The sequence below is a fragment of the Trichinella spiralis genome (assembly GCF_000181795.1).
Source record: "Trichinella spiralis strain ISS 195 chromosome Unknown Scfld4, whole genome shotgun sequence".
Lineage (NCBI taxonomy): Eukaryota > Metazoa > Nematoda > Enoplea > Trichinellida > Trichinellidae > Trichinella > Trichinella spiralis.
In genome coordinates this window covers 1,486,318-1,504,102 of record NW_003526943.1, presented here as the reverse complement: position 1 = coordinate 1,504,102, position 17,785 = coordinate 1,486,318, and the positions used below count along the sequence as shown (strand labels likewise).

Sequence of the window (17,785 nt, the reverse complement as noted above, 5' to 3'; positions counted from 1 at the left end):
TCCTTAACACAAACAGTAATAAATTATTCTCGACACATGCTGAAAGATAACATATTCCAGTACAAAAATAACACTTTTCGTTATATTTTGTTAAATAAACACAAGTGAAATAATGTTTTGCACAGATTTATTAGCATTCATCATTTATTAGTTTATTCTTGTAAGAATAATTCAAAATTGTGAAAGGATAAAGTAAATGCAACAAAATTTGTTAACTGAAAGAGTTGCAAATAATAAAACAAATATGAATAATATTTTGCAGTGGTGAAATAGCATGTTTGTTGAACGATTTTGAATTTATTACATCTGTTGAAATATTGATGAAATTTAATGCATTTAAATGATGCATGAATTATTTCAAGTGAATTTTTGGACAGTTTTGTAGTATTCTCAATGGATTATTGCAATTTTTGACAATTGAAGATGAAAAGCAAATAACATTTATATTATTCAAAGAAACCATCTTCTAGAACAATATTTTTAATTAAAAATCCCATATAAATGTAATTTGTGATTGTTGTTGTTTCAAGTGCTATTGACCATTTATTTATATATATATATGCTAAAATTTTCGACATTTGAAGGAAATGTGCTTCATTGTCCATAAAAATCATTGTTAATTTTATTGTGCGTGGAACAAAAATTGTGTTTTCATTCATCCGTAAAAGTGAAAGATGTCATGTTGGAATTTGTTTCTTTGAAAGAAAAAAAAGCATAAATTTCGAAGAACAAACAGCTCTGCATGATTAGCCTTTTTTCAAGAGAAAGAATAGCTCCTCATTCAGATCGTTCGTTTTGCCCAACAAAAACGGCACCATAAAATAACGAATGGCCTCCATTGAAGCAGGTATAATGGTTGTTCATTTTCAAAAGGGCTTTTCAAGTGTCTCTTGTTTATGTGTTGTCTCTGCTCATTGCGTCTCTTTTTCACAACTTTATCCTGCAACAACAACGGCCCACGTGACTCTGACACATGGGATGCATATGCGACTGACTTCATCGACTGGTTCAACTGATGAGAAAGTTGCTTGAAGGGATTATGGAGACCAGTTTGCTCACTCAATTCATGCTCTCTTGGTTGCTTGAAATGTCAGTTGCTGCTTGAATAGTCGTCAAATGCGATGAATTGTTAGCATTTTTCTTAGTTGGCTTTGTTGGCTATTTTCCAATTTCACTAATATACATTTTGCTTTTCAATTTTAACTTTCATTTTTTTCAAAAACAACATGCAACGAGCAGCAATACGTTGCTTTTTCTTGATAATCTACTTTTGCAGTGTAATTTTGCCAAGTAATTCAGAAGTATACAAAGTAAGTTGCAATAATAATCTATTTATGATTTTTTGTGGAAACATTAAAAGTTGCTATTTCATTGTCTTTTCTACTCAACACAATTCATTTAACATGTAAATGTTTAAAATTTTTGAACAAGAGCACTCGATTTTTTTGAAGATTTGCAATACCTGTAGTTTTACTATTGTATACTGTATATGCTTGTATTGCTTTTGAACAGTCGAAAATACTTGTAGTAGATTTGGGATGAATTATTTCAAAGAAGGTTTTTGAATTTACAGAACAATCACTTTCATCAAATTTTATGGCCACTTGTTAAATTTAAGAAATCATTAAAATGTTTTAATTTTAATTTTCGAACAAATTATTACTTAACAGTATATGTAAAATAAATGTTGTTTTAAAATAAATAAATTTCAGTTATGAGCTCAAAGAACCTATCCCATCCATATAATACCACCGGAGAATGAATTTCAAATGAAAAGCTTACATAATCTATACAAAAGATATATGTGACTTTATTTATTTATCAGTAACTTTATCGAGTAACTTATGAATTGAATATAGAATGTAGATGAAGTGAAGCAAATGCTCCGAAATGTAAAAACCTATGATGAATTTTTATCTCGTTTTCACGTGCTTGGACTAAAAAACGGTACCAACGCAATCTCGACAAACTGGACAGGTATGTCACTTACAACTGCTATTGGCTTGTGGATATTTATGAATTATTTTTAGAAAAAATATGGAGTCCACGTGTGGGAACTATTTTTACATCAGTAACTCCTTCACTAAATTCATTCAGACTGACAGAAACAAAAGCTACTGATAATGGTACTGACAATGAATAACTTTTCTTTTAAATAAATGCTTTTAGTTAGTTATTTCTATTTAATTTTCAAATTGTTTCCCCGTGAAGTTGTCGTGTTTGATACAAAGTGTTTTAATTTAAATAACTAGAAGTTCAGCAGTGTAATAGAAATAACTTTTATGTTTGTAGATTTATGAAATATTAAATTTAATTAAAAGTGGCTTTAAATGTACAAGACATTAATTCAAATTATTTCTCATGATTAGATTAACCGCCATTTATGAAAAGTTTGGTTGAATACATTTCTGTTTAAACACTTAAACACTTTTAATCAAAATATAATTTTAACTGATTGAATATTTATTTTCAATTGTGCCGTTTGAAGAAATAAAGTAAATGTGTAAATGCTTACTAGTAATTGCAGGTGAACTAAACCAATCGAATATTTATTTATGACTTATCAAATTAGTAAGTATGATTAGGTGAACTTATTAAGAAGATTGAAAAATTACTTTCTCATTGTATAAAATTATTATTTTAGATGAAAATTTGAGTCCAGTGGCTGGAGATGTTGGTGAAGTTATTCACGAACCTGTTCAATCCCGTGATTCATGCAAAGTAGTGACATTATGCGTGCCAATCCCACTTCAGAAGCAGCCAACTGTTTACTATTTTCCCGAATGCATAGATTTGCCTCAATGCTTAGGCGGCTGCTGTGACAATTTTCATCGTTGCCAACCGGTCACTACTGAGCCTGTTCGCGTCAAGGTGATTCATCTGCTTTCAATGCTTCATCTTTGCATCTGGAGTATTTTTTTTTCAAGGTTCGTTCGTGGCTCTATTTGGGACTTGACGAAGGCAAGCCAATTTTTCAACTGTGGCAAGAATTTTTTGTCCGCTTAGAACGTCACACATCTTGTGATTGCAACGGATGTCAGAAGACACCAAAATGCAAAGAAAACCAAAACTTGGTGGACTGCGAATGTCGATGTGTCAATGAACAAGATTCTCAACTTTGTAACAGTAAGTCACATTGCATATGTAGTTTCAGGAAGATGTTAATCAATTGATTCTTTTTATTAGCCGAATTCTGGGAAATTTTCCATAAAGTATATTCAATATATAATATTGGTGTCGAATATGATAATGTTTTATTGTTGTAGCATAATCTGAACAAATGTGAATCACAAAATAAAATCACTTTTACGAAAGCTTTAGAAAGTGCTTTTGCCAGAAAAAAAATTTATTTACGAAAGTATAAACAATTTTCCGCAATGATAGAAGCATTAAATTTTCCTGGAGCAGTTTATTTTTAAATTTTGTTGCAGAATTTTTAATAGAGGTTTGCGGAAGCTGAAACCTTTCCCAACATAAATCTGATATTCTGACAATTTTAATAATTGTTTTTGTTTTCTAAATATTTGAATGATTTGTTCAAAATGATAGATAGTATTTAAAATTTAGTGTCAAAATTGTTTAAAATCGAACAACTGACATTGCTATCAAAAGCATTTTTATTACGAAAAAGTTCATACTGATGCGTAGCACCAAAAGTGCAAGCACGTTAACGGTGTTGTTCTCATCGGTTAAAAATGTTCATTTTCTGTGTATTCTTGATATTTATTTAAATGGAAAATATTTTACTTTAACAACGGTTGTTAAAGTTGTGAAATTTTAACACATATCTAAGGAAAATAACAAAGTCATTTGTTTCGTATGCATACATTGTACAAAAGTATTATTATAATTATTAATATTGTTGTTAATATTTTTAGATGAAAATCAAAGATGGTCAGAAGAGAATTGTTTCTGTGAATGTATAAATGAAAATTGTCCAGATGGTAGTAATCTGAATCACGCAACTTGCAGGTCCTGTTGTTTGTTCTTTCTTTGTTTGCTGTTGTTCGTTTTGCCTTGAAAACTGTTTGCACTGTTACTAACTATCTCATGTTGCTTTGCATCCATACACGAGTGTTGATTACATTAAATAAATTTAATTTAATATAATAAAAGCTATACCAATTGCAGAAAATTGATTGCATTTTATTCTAAAAGAAGATATTTATAATCATTTAAATTTTCATGATTTCTAACAAGTGATGAACTGTTTGTTTATTGCATCGGCTAAAAAAAGAGAGGAAAATTAAGCTTGCTTGAAACAATTGATGCAACATGAATGAAAATGGAATATTTTGTTTTTTTTGCAGAATTAAGCTTAAAAAAGAAATATTTGAAAAGTCAATTATTATTGTTTAGGTGTGATAAAAATCCATTCACGGAAGAGCTGAAATCAACACGCTGGCATTCATTTTCTCAAAAGCGAATTGGCATACGTAGTCGAAAAAAACATCCGTAATTTATTTTTCTTCCTTCATCAGCTGCTGCTTGTTGTCTGTGTGCTTGAACAACTGTAGAAGAGCAGTTCGTGCAGATCAAATATTTGCACTGCTGAAATAATAAAATGTTTGCAATTATTTTTTAATTTTTTCATTCATTGCACAAAGTGAATTTTGCATTGCATTGGCAAAATATTGTTGTTCTGCTTGGATTTCATGAATTTCATTTGTCCTACTGTATAGCTTTTTGCAAATTAAAAATGAGCTCGTTGTTTTTGAAGAAAATGATTTTATTAAAATTGATCATAATTTCTTCTTTCCATTTTCTGTTGTTGTTTCAGTTGTCATGACTGAAAAGATAAATTCGAAATCCAAACACATGCAGCATATTAAAAGAAAATAATTTCATTTTATATTTTTGGATATTTTCATTTTTACATTTGCAAATTTGAGTTAAGTAATTCGATCGTTTGCTGTGCACTAATGTGCACTAATCAGTACGCATACAAAAAGGTGTGGCTGAAACAAAATCAACTTTTGCATAAAAATGTTATCAATTTTTCAGTGTTACGATGGAAAAATATTTAAACAAGACTATCTTCGGTATTTTATTATATACATGATAAGAGGGTAGTGATTTACATATTTATGATCACTTTTCTATTGTTGATTAGTGAAAAGATAAAGTACAAAGTCAACTGATATGGACGACAGACAACTTGCAAGAAAAATCACGGGAAAAATTATCAGCTTTCACTGAAATGAAAATATTATTACTTCAGTGCGTGTGCTGCAGCAAACAACATTGACTGTCGCACAGAAATACGTAGAATTTTCGAATAAAGAATGTTTCCAATGAACAACAGTAAATATGTTTTCATAAATTCTTTTTTTTAATATATAATTGCAAATGGAAAATTTGAATCTCATTTTGCAGTTGACATTATTATTATTATTATTATAAAAATCAAATGAAAAAGTAAGAGAGATATCGTTTCAAAAGTTGAATTTCAGTATTGAAGATGTCATATGAAAATTCACTGTGGCCGGTTGTAATAGTGAGTACATTGGTGGCTTATTGGATTTATCGTACAGTTTGGATCAGAGGAAAATTGCAAAGCAAGTACAGCAGAAAGTGTCAGTCGATTGTTTTGCCCGGCCCAGAACGAATACACAGGTCGATTATCAAGGGAACATATCCGGATGCGTCGGTGAAGACGATGTTGGACATCTTCGTGAGGGGAATGAAAATTTCCAACAACGGTCCCTGTGTTGGCTATCGTCCCGTGAACAGTGCTGGCGTCGGTGATTACAAGTGGCTGAAGTATGAGGAGGTGTTGGAAAAGGCGAAATTGTTGGCGTCGAATCTTCTCAATTTCAAAGCCACTGACCCAGGTAGGTAGAGTTGAAAATGAATGGGAGGGGGGGAGCAAAATACGAAGGGGAGATGTTGAAATTGAAATGAAAAGTTTGCAGAGCACAATTCCATCGTTGGTATTTACGGTATCAATTGTCCCGAGTGGGTTGTGTCGAGCTTGGCAGTGACGTTGGCTTCGTCGACAATCGTACCGTTGTACGAAACGTTCGGCAACGAAGCAATTACACAAGCGATACTGGAAACGAAGATGAGCTGCGTAATTTGCGACCAGTTGGAGAAAATCCAAGTTCTGCTTCGAGCAAAAGGTCGGGGGGCCAAGGCTTTGAAGCATGTAATTCTGTTCGACCGAGATGGCATTTTTCGACCAGAGCAAATGGAAAAAATTGCAAAACAGCACAACTTGCAATTGCACAGTTTGCAACAGTTGACAGATCTGGCTAGAAGTGGTGGTGGCGGTGACAATTTCAAATTGCCAAATCTTGACAACGACTTGTACATGATCGCTTACACCAGCGGCAGTACTGGCAGTCCCAAGGGGACGCTGATAACGCACGCGAGCATGGTGAACAGCGTGCACAATATTTTCACATTTCTCCAATCCCAAGACGATGAGATTTTGAAAAAGCAACACCGCCTGATCTCCTACTTGCCAATGGCGCACGTTTACGAACAGCTCAACCAAGCTTTGTGCTTTTACATCGGTGCGGCGGTCGGTTTCTACAGCGGCGACGTGCAACAATTGTTGGACGACATCCAAACGTTGCAACCCAACTGGCTGCCAACAGTGCCGAGATTGTTGAACCGTTTCCACGACTCCATTCAGGCGAACGTCCGGAACCACCTCTGCAAGTGGATGTTGTTTCGCCTGGCGATCGCATGGAAACGGTTTCAATTCCATTTCGGTATAATTAACAGCCACCACAGTCGAAGTTACGGCTTCTGGGATTGGGTGATTTTCGACCAGATCAAGAAGAAGATGCTCGGCGGTGAGGTGGAAATTTGCGTGTCGGGTTCGGCGCCAATAACGGCCGAAGTGTTGACCACATGCCGGGCAATGTTCGGCTGCGTGATCATCGAAAGTTACGGCCAAACGGAAACGGTCGGACCCGTAGCGGCGACGCTGATCGACGAAACCGAAGCCGGACACGTCGGGGCGTTGATCCCGAATACCGAAGTGAAATTGGTCGACGTGGAAGAGTTGAATTATTACGCCCAAGACGACCGCGGCGAAATCTGCGTCCGTTCCAACACGCTGACCAGCGGCTATTTCCGAGATGCCGAGCAAACCGAAGCGCTGATCGACGAAAACGGCTGGCTGCATACCGGCGACATCGGCCAATGGTTGTCCAACGGAGCGTTGAAAATCATCGACCGTCGGAAGCACATCTTCAAACTCAGTCAGGGGGAATTCGTGGCCCCGGAAAGGATCGAAAACGTCTACCAGCGTTGCCGTGCGGTTGGTCAGATTTTCGTCCACGGCGACAGTCGCCAATCGTACCTGGTCGCTGTCGTTGTACCCCAAAAAGAGGCACTGTTGGGCTGGGCAGTGAAGAAGAACATCATCCAACAACGACAACCGACCGACCGTTGGTTCGATCTACTCTGCAAAAGCCAAGCGGCCAAACAATATATACTAGAAGAGATGAAGCGCTGTGCCCAATTGCATGGGTTGAATTCATTGGAACAAGTGAAGAAAATTCACCTTTCCAATGAGATGTTCACAACTGAAAATGGTCTCCTGACGCCTACAATGAAAAACCAACGCAACTCATTGAAACAAGCCTACCGTAACATCATTGAACAACTCTACGCTTCCGATTGATTGACTAATTGATTATTCAAATTACTTTATTCTATCTACTACTGCCTTTGAAAATAACAAATTCGCACACAAAAACAAATTATCGTTTTGAAATAAACAAACAAACAAACAACCTCACCAAACTGTTGTTCAATTCATATAATGAAGAAGAAAAAATATTTTACAGAATTTTGAACAATTTCACTCCAATTGGTGAATACTGATTGGATGAAACAGAGAAAAAAGAAAAAAAAACGAATCAAAGAATTCAAAGATGATCATTCCACCACGACCACTATCACTTGCACGGATATATCCGCAAACATGTTGAATGGATGGATGAAAAGCATATTAAAAATTTCAAAGCATTGCTGCTTTGTTGGTCAGCCATATGTGTTATGTTCAGTTGTTCTTCTTTTCCTCGACTGCGCAGATAATAAGCCACTGCTTTCGTCGACCGAAACACTTCTCAAAGTGCGCTTCGCACGTTGTCTGGTACAAATATCATCGTTGTCATCATTATTAACATATTGTTGATTCTAAAAGGGAGATATTTATTTGAATTAATAAATATAAAGGAAAACAAATAATAATAATTTACTCGATTATTATCACCATCATCACCACGTTCGCCCATCATTTCAACACCACTTTTCAGCAGCTGATGACAATAATTCATCACTGCTTCCTTGAAAAATAGAAGCATAGAAAAAACAACAATTTCACTAATCGTGAAAACAAGCAAATCCACAACTCACCAGAATACAATAGTTCACCACTAGTTGATTTAAATGAAGAGCTTGCAATGCTACAGGATTCATCATTAGTTGATCGTCGCATTGGCCAACAACAACAACTTTGCTTTTTGGATCTGTAAAAGTATTGAATTTGATGGGAGAAAAAACCGAATTATATTCAATAAATAAATTAATAATCCAAACTCACTTTTAAACTTGGGCATAATGCTTATCAAAAAATCCGCAGAACACAATTTGGAGAAACTGCCGACAACAAACAGCACCGGAACTTCACATCCGAGCAAACTTGGCGACACAATCTGCAAAAAAATCTATTTACCAAATCATTTATGAGAAATAATCAAAAAAGGCATCAATATACCGCAGGTAAATGTTCCTTTGCTCGATTGATAAAATTGAAAAGTACCACACCGCAAACATTGCTCGCACTGCATGACTAAAAAATTGAAATCAAAAAAATACATTGTATACATTTTTTAAACTGCTCTTTTCTTCCACATGCATCACACCTGCAACACCACGTCGCAAGACAAGTGCCATCCAATCAAAATTACTTTCTTATCATTATATCGCTGCAATGTCTGCACAGACAACTTATTCACACTTCATCACATAATGAGCGAATAATTTGAAAATGTTGTACTTTAAAAATTTTAATTCTCAAATCATCCATGTAAATGTTGTGTATTTCGTCGGTGGATTTTCCCCATTTTATCGGTGCTAGTTTCAATTCAATACATTTCGCATATTCTGGTAACACCCTGCTGGAAAACGTTGAAGATGAAAAGGTTTTTGACAAAACTTTTCAAATATCAAATCAATGAACACACCCGAAAAAAAATTTGCAATTTTCACTCACATTTGCCGATTTATAACCGACAAATCTTACATGTGGCCAGACCAAAATTATCACCACGTTTCCATCCAAGGGTGAAATTAATTTCAATGGAAAGCTCACTTTTGTCCGATTCACCGATCGGATGGCCGAAAATTGTGCAAAATGTGAAAGTATTGAATCGCTATTTTCGTCAACATTGATGATCTTTTTAAAAATATCTGGACGCTGAAAATGAAAGCATAACAAGAACAAAGTGATTGCAAAGAGAAAATTACTCACATCGTATCGCATCGTTCGAGTTATGCATAAATATGCTTTTAAATATTTCTCTGGTAGATTTTTCAAAAACTGATAATGCACATTTGTCAAATCGATTTCACAAATGATCATCTCATTCCAAATGGTGAGCATATTGACAGATGCAGTTTTCAAATTTTCTGACAATATCAGTTCTTCATTGTATATCTAAAATGTGAATGAAAATTATCCAAGTTTTCAGTCACATCAAAAATCGAAAGTCTGAAGTTATAACCAACACACTTACTCCCACTGAAGCGAGCTCGAACAATACGTAACTTTTTATCACTTGACAAATATTAGTAACAAATTTCCTATTCACGTTGTTCAAAATCCTCAAAAAAAAATTTTTTTTTAAGTTTTATTCGTAAAATGGAAAACAAATTCCACTGAGCAACAAAACGCTTACTCGAGAATCTTGCCTTCCCACTGCTGATATAACAAGGTATCATCATAACAGGTACCCACAGAACAGATTCGAATTTGTTTAGCCGCCTTCTCGGTCCATCGTTTCAAATATGTTATAGAAATATCTGTAACTGTGTTCTGCGGCTGATATCCCACCCTCAAACGTTCAATCGGTTCCACAGGATTACATGACGAATTCAGAGAAGGCGGTGGCCATTTCAATTTTGGAAAAAGGTAAATTACCGAGCCATCACCTGCATTCCTATCCGACTGTAGAGATGGAGAATAACAACCTGGATCATTTCGAGTTAAACCAGCTAAATAATAATGCATTCCAAATCGGGTTCTGTAAAAATTGCGCTCTAGTGCTTCATACAACGTTATTACAGGTCCATTAGGCTTGGAAGCATTCAAAATTTCTGACAATTCGAAATCACATAACTGTTCCATTTCACCATTCCCATCCGCAGCTGCAGAGCCCATTTCAATCAACAATTTCTTAAAATGCAAAATCTGTATTATTACGCAAAATAAAATTGATTTTTTTCAAAAATCCTATTGAAATAAATATCAATTTGTCAACAATCAATAACAAAAGGCAAAAATTATTTAAAAAATAACTAATACTATAAACTAATGAAATCACTAATTTACAAACTAAATGAAAACTCGTGACTACTATAACACAGTAATCTGTTTGCATGTTCAAATCTTTTCGTCAGCATTAAAAACCAAAAATTACACGAAATAAATATCACTTACAATGCACTTTTGTTACCAATTCATCATTATAATATTATAAAATTTTTTATTACCTGAAATTAGTTAAAAATTATCAGGTCTTTCATCTGATCAGCATGTTGATGGCAGTGAACTTCAGTTCCACAAAAATTTATTCAAATCACAAAATCCTATGCATCCAAATAAATGAAGCTTATTCAGTCGTTACCAGGTATGCTAAATATTGTCTTATTTAATAACACGCTAGTTAGCAACTCACAATTTTGAGCAAATTTCTGTTCTAACTTCCTGATTCGCGCAAAATTTTCATTGGTTTAATATTTCAGTTTTTCCTCCATCTTTTATTTCGGGTGCTCTACAACTGTTCGCTCCCATTTCCCCCAAGTTTTTCTCATTGGCTGCTCACTGATAGGCTATTCCACGTTGAACACGTTTTATCTAGCAATTTTACGACATTTATGCATAAGATACTATTTTATTTTGTTTTTTTTGTCAGAAATTGTTCTGATTTTAGTAGAACGGGAAAGTCTGCAAGTGATAAACTGTCTGTCCACAGCTGCAGTTTTACCATTATCGGTTAAATTCTATTAATTTCATTCTTGTTTAAATATGGGGTTGAGAGCTAGGCAAAATACATGTTCAAGCTAGTTCATTGCACTGTAATACTTGTATAACAGCTTAGACATGCTTGTTTCTTTTTGTATTAGCTTTTAGATTTCATCAACTAAAATTCTTCGATTACTATGCATTGCTAATATACATGCCTCACTTTTTGAAGTGAGTAATTTTGCTGCCGGATCAGTTTTCCTTAGCTATTTCATGGGATTAGGAGTAAGTCTATTATAAGCATGCAGCGATTCGTTTCAAAAAATTATTTATTTCATTTATCCTGCGTTCTAATATACTGTAATAGTAGTACCATACTCGAAGTAAAATCTATGTAACCGAAACAAGCAGTTTATTGATTTTATAAGCTATTCAAAGAGAATTAACATTATATTCAGAATGAGCAATATGAATTAAAAAACCGGAAACCACGTATTCATAAAAGTAAAAAGCAAATCCTGTGTACTGCTATAGGCAGTCAAAAAATGTTGAAGAAGATTTTAGCTGATTTCAACTGAAAACATTTTAAATATTCAATGCACTGCGTTTATAAGAAAATCCAGATACGTTTTGGTATAATTACAGTATGAGTTTCTCAGTTTTGAAAATAGTTTAAAATTTATTGAACTTAAAAGAAATATTGAATATTAAAATTAATTTTTATGACCATTATTTTTATTTAAAAAAATTAATTTACGCTTCTTTTATGGAAATTCATTTTATTACAGTATAATTCATAATAATACCTGCATTTATAAATTTTAACGTAAGAAGAAGTAACTTGTTTGTTCTCATCTTTGATTGCGGTGTAGTGGTCGTTGTTCCTTTGGAGGTAGGTATTGACTGTTAAATGTAGTAATTAGCATTTCACGTATATATTATTGATCCTTTTTTTATTGGTTATTTGATTATACTTTGAATTTTTAAGTTGTTTGAAATTTCTAGCAAATTTTGTTTGAACGCTAATTTTATAGTTAAAGTTTTCGCTATTGTTTGAATTTTAAACGATTGTATTAGTTGTTGTATTCTTTATTTGTTGCTGCATGTTTCTAATGAAAGTTATTGTTGACCTATGTACGTATATATGCATGTTTTGATATGAGTTGCAAGTTTTCTTAAGAGGAAGCGCTTTGTCAATTGTGTCTATACTTTTTTAGTTTATGTCGTTGATTCTTCCAGGTCTTTACATTGGTAGTTTTTTAAATTCGGTGAATTCAAAGCTTTTGGACGAGATTAAGGTATGTTTTGTATTTTTATATTTTTTTGTTAGGTAAATAAATAATAAACACTAACCGTTAAATATTTAGATTTTTATCTTTTAAATTTTTGGCATCAGTTAAAAGTATGTAATTTTTATGTAAACTAGGTAGATGTAAATTAATATGTATATACGTGTTCTTGTAATGCAGTATAATGTTATCCTTTATAAGTTGTCGAATATGTTGTCCATTTTTAAATTTTCCTAGGGAAATAAACTTATTATCATGTATTTGTGATCATCGTGTCAGTGAATAATGGCAATAAACAATAATGAAAGTAAATCAAGGTAGATTGTATTGTAGTAGTATTGAAAACTGCAGGATTGTTTTTGGATTTTTAATTTATTGTAATAAAGAATATGATTTATTTTCACCATTATGAAATGCATGTCATATTGTATGTTATCAAGCAAGTACAACTTTAAAATATCTTTAAATGCGACAACTTTTTTAATTTTATTTGTGTATATAATAATTAATAATTAATTTGTAGTATAAATGTATTTTTTGTCATTTTAATGCCGTTTGTTAAATAATATTCCTGTTGAAAATTTTAGTGTATAATAAAGTTGTTTGTGCACTTTGAATATTAGTAAGTAATAATAGTCCAAGTTTTGCGATGCCCTTGTTCAGGGAATATATAGATCGTTCATATTTGCTGATTAATTTATAAGTTTGAAATAATTAATTATTCAATTTTGTTAACAAAATCTTAATGTAATTTTTGAAATTCTAGTATGAAATAGAAATTAAATGACACTGAGTTTTGTATGATTTTACAATTAAAATATACAGTTTACTTCATAAATTTTAGATTAGATTTTTTCGTGTGTAGAGAAATTGGAAATAGTCGAGTGAATTTAATTTTCGCATTCGGTTGACGTAGTTATTTCGTGATGGGATTGCCGGTAAGCGTTCAGCTTAATTCAGTAACAGGGTGATGGTAATGCATCAAGTAATTCGACCATTTGATTTGCAGTGTACCCTTGGTTTGGTGGCCACTACCGCATTGGTTGGAGGTTGTGGCATGTATATTGTATACCGTAGTTTGAATGCCAAATTGAGCTTGATGAGTCATCACATGCAGCTGGAGGTTGATAATTTGAGGAAGGAATTGCGCGAGTTGCAAAGTACGGTGGGTGAAGAGCATAAGCAGATTAAGGAAACTATTGCACAGCAAACTGGGGAGATATATTACGACGCCGTAAGCAATGAGAAGCTTTTGGATGGAAGTACAGCATCCGAAGCCAGTGAAGAGTTGGAAGAGGATCAGATGAAGAGCGTGTTCAACCGGGTAGAGAAGTTGATCAGTACCGGAATTGAGGATCGCTATGAAGTTGCGTACCGTTTTATGAATCGCTATTATGATCGATTCAGTGATAATTTATCGTTTATTTTAAAAATGCTACAAGTATCCGAATCTTATGCGAACTGTTTTCCTTCAAAGAAAGATGAAAATAGGAAGCATGTTCTCACTCTCGCGAAAGAACGTGCTTTTGCTGCTCTCAAGCAATGGCCAAACGATGGACAGTTGAAAAAGTGTTGTGCCATTGCGTTGGCAGAAACAGCCTTATTTCTGACCACTACTAAGGATCGCATTGACGAAGGGATCCGTTTGAAAGGTTTATTAGATGAAAGCTTGGCCATTTTGCCGGATGATGAAATACTGAATTATTTAAATGGCCGTTGGCTTTTTTACGCGTCAGGAATAAACTGTGTGGAACGTTATTATGCATCAACCTTTTATAAGAAACTGCCTTCGGCGTCGTATGATGCGGCTTTTAGAGCTTTTAAAAAATCCGATGAAGTAAGCACCGGTGGAGGTACAAAAGCAACGAAGTTGTACTTAGCAAAAACGTCTATGGAGTTGGGACGAATGGACGAAGCTCATAAATACGTTGACGAGGGAATTCTGTTGACTGTTACTTCAAAAGATGATGAAGAGCATCAGGATGAGTTAATGAAGTTAAAAAAGAAATTGGAAAATTAAAAACCTGTTTAATTATTATTATTATTATTATTATTATTATTATTGGTTTATTGAAGTAAAAGGATTGAGAAAAAGTTTTTTGCTTTTCCAATATACCAACCACTTTACTGTTGTTTTCTTTTATCTACATTTTAAAATTACAGCACCACTTTTTAATGATGTAATCCAGTATTTTTTTAATTTCTGAGTGCAGAGTTTCTTTTGCACTGTTGGATGATGGCATTTTCGCTGTATTTGGTCTTCATATTTGAATGTGAAGCGCAGTTATTCATTGTGCAGTATGATTTTAATTTCGAATTACTTTAACAACCAGTACGAAATCAATTATGAACGTGTTGCTTTTAAGTCCTAACGTATGACATGCAAAATACACTTTTTTGATTGTTCAGATGAGAACTGACGTTAAAGAAGTGGTTTTATGAAATTCGATGATAAAAGATTTTCATAATTGATAATTAAAATTAAAAAAAATTAAACAAATTAAATTATGAACGTGGATGTTGACTTTGCAATGCTAAACAGCGATGCTTTGAGATTACGCATATCGTAAGCTGTCATGATCGTCCTGTGGAGAGGCAGAATCATCGACAGCATTTAATTTTGAAAGTCTCGGACAGCTCCAATGAGAATATTATCAAGCATGTTTCCACAGTGAACGACTTTATTCATCGAGCTCGTCTTGACGGAGGTAATAATTCAATTATATTCCGCTGCGGATAATTGAATGAAATATTTCTGCAGTGAATATACATTTAATTTTCAAATATTTTTGAATTGAAATAGTTTAATTCAGTGTTCAACAACCACTGGTCTATATTGCAGGCGTTGTTTTGATTCACTGCATGATGGGAGTGAGCCGCAGCGTTACTCTATCCATGGCGTACATCATGTCAGTTACGGATCTTGGTTGGCGTGACGCGTTGAATGTGATTCGCAGTGCTCGCCGTCAGGCAAATCCAAATTTCCATTTCAGAAGGCAGCTGCACTTTTTTGAAAACACTGTACTTGAAACAAAAAATATTACTTTAAAATTTAATTTTATCTGAATATCTGAATTTGCTTGCCAGGACCTTGCTGCAGAACGTCAACGAATGGCTTCTTTATTTACAAACGCAGGAAGTCTGCGCGAATGTGATATGAAGAAGTGTCAGCAGGCATTGGAATCTTACAATCGATGGGTGGAATTTGGAGATCGGTTGAAAGATGAACAAGAATCTCTAGTTATAGATCGATTGAACAGTTCAGGGAATCCTGAACAATTTTTTCTGTAATTAGTATCTTTAGTGTTCATAACAGAAGCATCTCGAGTTTGATGTAATTCATCATTATTTCACAATGATACTTTTCAAGTTCAGATATTATTTTATGGAATACAGCGACAGCTTACAGTTATCGCGGTTGTTTTTTTTATAAATGTAGAAAGTGATAAATGTATGCATATTCGTATATTTTATTGTCATTTGTGATGTATTATGTTTGCTATATTTTCTGCCATGTATTTCAGCAGACTGTAATCATTACTATTTATTGTTTGATAATAATAACTTGCAAAGTGTCATTGAAGGTTGTTGTTAATTTTACGAAAAAATTAATTAATAAATTCTACAATGCAACAACTGTTCAATTTATGCTGTACTCTATCTACTGCGAATGGTATAATTAATTATTTTGTAGCATGTAGACGAACGATTTTAAAACAACTGAAAGTTATTAGAAATTATTGTCATCTTTGTATTTGGAAAAATTTTTCCAATTTTCAATCATGATATGCACATATAAACGTGTTGAAAATGATGAAGGAAATAAAATTTTGCTTGCAGCGATTTCAGCTGGAAATGCTGTTCATTGAAAAGTGAAGCAAGTTGTTCAGTGAATTATCTTTTGTAAAATTGACGTGAAATTTTTTGGAAAAAAAGTACCGATCATTCCATTATTGTATATAAAAAGAAGTACTGAATTTGAAAATACATTTGCAAACAGCAATTGATATTCAAAATTGAACCATCTATCGGAACTGTCAAGTATTTTTTTTCCTTATTCTTGTTTTGGAGAAGAATATTAAAATTTACTTATTCGAAAATTGTATTGCTAATGAATGATTCGACTGCAAAATCAAAATCACGCATACAAAATGAATTAACAGTAATAATATTAATTGTTATCGTTATTAATAATAATAATAATATTATTATTATTAATAATGACGAAAGTGACAAATTTGTTGACTTAACTTGGAAAACCTAATTTTCACCCAGATGACTGACCGGCTTGTGAATCATTTTACAGCATTGTTGGCCATTTCTTGTCGTCGTAAAGTAAAAATGTCACACTTGAAAAATTGAATCACTTCAAAGAATCTTCTTCATCATGATTCATCATATTGTTTTACATTGCCAATGGGGATTCGTCAATCAGCCGTGCTGATTTGCAAACTGGATGATCATTTCAAGTCACATACTTCCACGTCTGAATTTTCCACAACACTACCATCAACGGGAAAATTATGAAATTTAATAAATTCATAACATCTTCATTGTATACTTGAAATTGTTATTATTCAGAAAAAAAGATAATAATTTTTCCTTTTTACTTTCAAAAAATTATTTATTTAAAAAATCTACAAAATGAGGTAGCAAGAAAAACTGTATAATTCAATATTTGCATAAATATATTTTCAAATGTATTATTAAAATCGATTGTTTCTTTTATAATTTGACTTTCAGAATATGAATAACATTTTAATAGAATATGTATAAATTTACATTTATATAATCTGAAAAATTATTAAATTACAACAATCTAAAAATTAATTAATTTTCAAGTATATACATATATTTATAAATGAAGTTTGAAACATTAGAATGATGCTGTCAGTTTGTGAAACATGTTAATTTGTTAATTGGTTTTGAACTTAAGAATTAAAAAAATGCGGTTAACATATTCCATGTCCAATGCAAAATATGTTTAAATTTAAAGTAGAAGTTGGATTGTTTTTGAAATAAAATATTTAAGACGAAAAATGGAAACTAGTTGAAAATTTCAAGGTAATGGCATACTGACATGCATGTGCTCAGGTTCAGTGTTGTCTATTAAACAAAAGCAATACTTGCAATTTCTATTTTAGCATTTCACAAGAAAAAAAACAAAACCAATTTAATCCAGTTATCGAAATTTGATTATTATTTTATTGGAAAATTTCTAATTCGTCAGTAAGATAAACATTTTAAACTACAGTACATATTGCACTGAATGAGGTAAATTTGAATATTG

General features: G+C 33.0%; 7 protein-coding genes across 7 annotated transcripts; 4 read left to right on the top strand and 3 right to left on the bottom strand.

Moving 5' to 3' along the window:
* Positions 1-781: 781 nt before the first annotated feature.
* Tsp_00452 (conserved hypothetical protein) lies at positions 782-1,210 on the bottom strand. Its single transcript, XM_003376120.1, has 2 exons — positions 1,205-1,210; positions 782-1,081 (listed from the first exon to the last, which is right to left on the bottom strand). Exons 1-2 carry the CDS (start codon positions 1,208-1,210, stop codon positions 782-784), a joined length of 306 nt encoding a protein of 101 aa, XP_003376168.1.
* A 670-nt stretch (positions 1,211-1,880) lies between these two features.
* On the top strand, positions 1,881-6,807 carry Tsp_00453 (lonCoA ligase 5). Its single transcript, XM_003376119.1, is given in 12 exon segments — positions 1,881-1,977; positions 2,031-2,126; positions 2,645-2,871; positions 2,928-3,126; positions 3,879-3,947; positions 4,311-4,455; positions 5,005-5,042; positions 5,222-5,265; positions 5,462-5,834; positions 5,916-6,526; positions 6,541-6,702; positions 6,733-6,807. The coding sequence occupies 12 exon segments, from the start codon at positions 1,881-1,883 to the stop codon at positions 6,805-6,807; spliced, it is 2,136 nt and encodes a 711-aa protein (XP_003376167.1).
* Positions 6,808-6,861: 54 nt separating this feature from the next.
* On the top strand, positions 6,862-7,530 carry Tsp_00454 (serine/arginine repetitive matrix protein 2). Its single transcript, XM_003376118.1, has one exon. It carries the CDS (start codon positions 6,862-6,864, stop codon positions 7,528-7,530), a length of 669 nt encoding a protein of 222 aa, XP_003376166.1.
* Positions 7,531-8,001: 471 nt separating this feature from the next.
* On the bottom strand, positions 8,002-8,916 carry Tsp_00455 (conserved hypothetical protein). Its single transcript, XM_003376117.1, has 6 exons — positions 8,839-8,916; positions 8,738-8,812; positions 8,564-8,675; positions 8,377-8,489; positions 8,220-8,306; positions 8,002-8,157 (listed from the first exon to the last, which is right to left on the bottom strand). Exons 1-6 carry the CDS (start codon positions 8,914-8,916, stop codon positions 8,002-8,004), a joined length of 621 nt encoding a protein of 206 aa, XP_003376165.1.
* A 58-nt stretch (positions 8,917-8,974) lies between these two features.
* Tsp_00456 (putative protein p26) lies at positions 8,975-10,402 on the bottom strand. Its single transcript, XM_003376116.1, has 5 exons — positions 9,921-10,402; positions 9,759-9,846; positions 9,494-9,679; positions 9,207-9,439; positions 8,975-9,140 (listed from the first exon to the last, which is right to left on the bottom strand). Exons 1-5 carry the CDS (start codon positions 10,400-10,402, stop codon positions 8,975-8,977), a joined length of 1,155 nt encoding a protein of 384 aa, XP_003376164.1.
* A 178-nt stretch (positions 10,403-10,580) lies between these two features.
* Positions 10,581-11,784, top strand: Tsp_00457 (hypothetical protein). The gene is made up of 5 exons (XM_003376115.1): positions 10,581-10,607; positions 10,987-11,044; positions 11,175-11,236; positions 11,375-11,491; positions 11,665-11,784. The coding sequence occupies exons 1-5, from the start codon at positions 10,581-10,583 to the stop codon at positions 11,782-11,784; spliced, it is 384 nt and encodes a 127-aa protein (XP_003376163.1).
* Positions 11,785-12,426: 642 nt separating this feature from the next.
* Tsp_00458 (dual specificity protein phosphatase 22) lies at positions 12,427-15,786 on the top strand. Its single transcript, XM_003376114.1, has 5 exons — positions 12,427-12,504; positions 13,505-14,490; positions 15,067-15,203; positions 15,338-15,441; positions 15,583-15,786. The coding sequence occupies exons 1-5, from the start codon at positions 12,427-12,429 to the stop codon at positions 15,784-15,786; spliced, it is 1,509 nt and encodes a 502-aa protein (XP_003376162.1).
* The last annotated feature ends 1,999 nt before the right edge of the window (positions 15,787-17,785 follow it).